Source organism: Solanum tuberosum, unplaced genomic scaffold (genome assembly GCF_000226075.1).
Source record: "Solanum tuberosum cultivar DM 1-3 516 R44 unplaced genomic scaffold, SolTub_3.0 scf00661, whole genome shotgun sequence".
NCBI lineage: Eukaryota > Viridiplantae > Streptophyta > Magnoliopsida > Solanales > Solanaceae > Solanum > Solanum tuberosum.
Window position 1 is genome coordinate 173,130 of NW_006239581.1, and position 1,248 is coordinate 174,377.

A 1,248-nucleotide genomic window follows, 5' to 3' on the forward strand; every position below is an offset into this window, starting at 1 on the left:
CAATTATATAATATCTACTTGTGCACGTTCAAAATTAAAGGTTATAGTTGTCAGCTAAAGTCAAGTTAAGAGTCATGTTTATATATTATAAAAAAAAAACATGAATAGTTCTTTTTGGTGTTTTTTCCATGTGACACAACATTTATTCAGAAAGTGATAATCAACAACATTACTGTCAGCCAATAATTACAAGTATAATACAAATGGATCGTACAAATCATTGACTAGTTTTCAAAATAAAATCAGAAAATTACATACAATGGCAGGAAACAGAGATACTCACCATTACAAATAAGAAGTAATAGATTCTGAAAGCGTATAATACAAATAGATTGTTGATTTGTTTCCAAAAGAAAATTACATCCAAAGAGTGAGAGACTCACAAACAGACAACCCTAGAAAAAATGACATCCAATGGCAGGAACCAAAAAGACTCACAAACAAAGAAACAATTACAAATAATACTTAGGAATATATTTTCAGATACGGAATGTGTGCAGTTTTGTGCCAGTCTTCTCCAATTCCCTTCTCGCACCGCTTTTCCACTTCTGGACATCCCCAAATTCCTAAATTTGTGAGGGTTGTTAGGTGTTGCAATCCCTCAGGTAAACGTTTTAGCATCTTACAGTAACAGACATACAACTCAGTGAGTGAAGTTAAACCTTTCACCCCTTCCTCTGGGAGACTCTCTAGTGCGTCACACATATGAATTTTCAGACTCTTCAAAGCATTGAGACTAGCCAGGCTGGTAGGCAGCTCTCTGAGATTCTTGAAGTTAGAGATTTTCAAGTCTTTGAGATTTGCAAGGTTTTTGAACATCTCTTCTGGGAGTGAAGTAGCTTCTTCGCTTTCCCTAATATTGCGGGTAGTAAGAGTCCTAAGATGAATATCAATATCCACTTCTTCAACATACTCCGCAGGTCCCAACTGTAACTCTAGACTTTCTAGACAAGGCAGATCACCAAAGGGTGGTAAGCACGAGCAGTTTCTGCAGTCGTAAATTACAATAGAGACAATATTTTTCAAAACTGAGTGATTCATCCAGTCTGGGAGACGGAATCCTCTGAAGCTATTGATTTCTAAATATTTCAGATTGGGGTGTGGTTTGAGGGCTTCAAGCACTTTAACTTCTTCTGATTCATATCTATGTGGTCCGCTGTCCCAACTCATGATTAAAGAATGCAGATTCCCTTTTGCAGATAAATTGGCTTCTTTTGCATCCTTATCATTCTTCACTCTCTCAAGATG

At 36.6% G+C, this 1,248-nt stretch overlaps 1 protein-coding gene across 1 annotated transcript in view; it reads right to left on the reverse strand.

Moving 5' to 3' along the window:
- Positions 1-465: 465 nt before the first annotated feature.
- LOC107058830 (disease resistance protein RGA2-like) overlaps positions 466-1,248 on the reverse strand; it is a 4,310-nt gene continuing 3,527 nt past the window's right edge. Inside the window, exon 3 of the mRNA XM_015305006.1 lies at positions 466-988. Within this exon, the coding sequence (XP_015160492.1) occupies positions 466-988 (523 nt within the window). The remainder of the gene's footprint in view (positions 989-1,248) is intronic.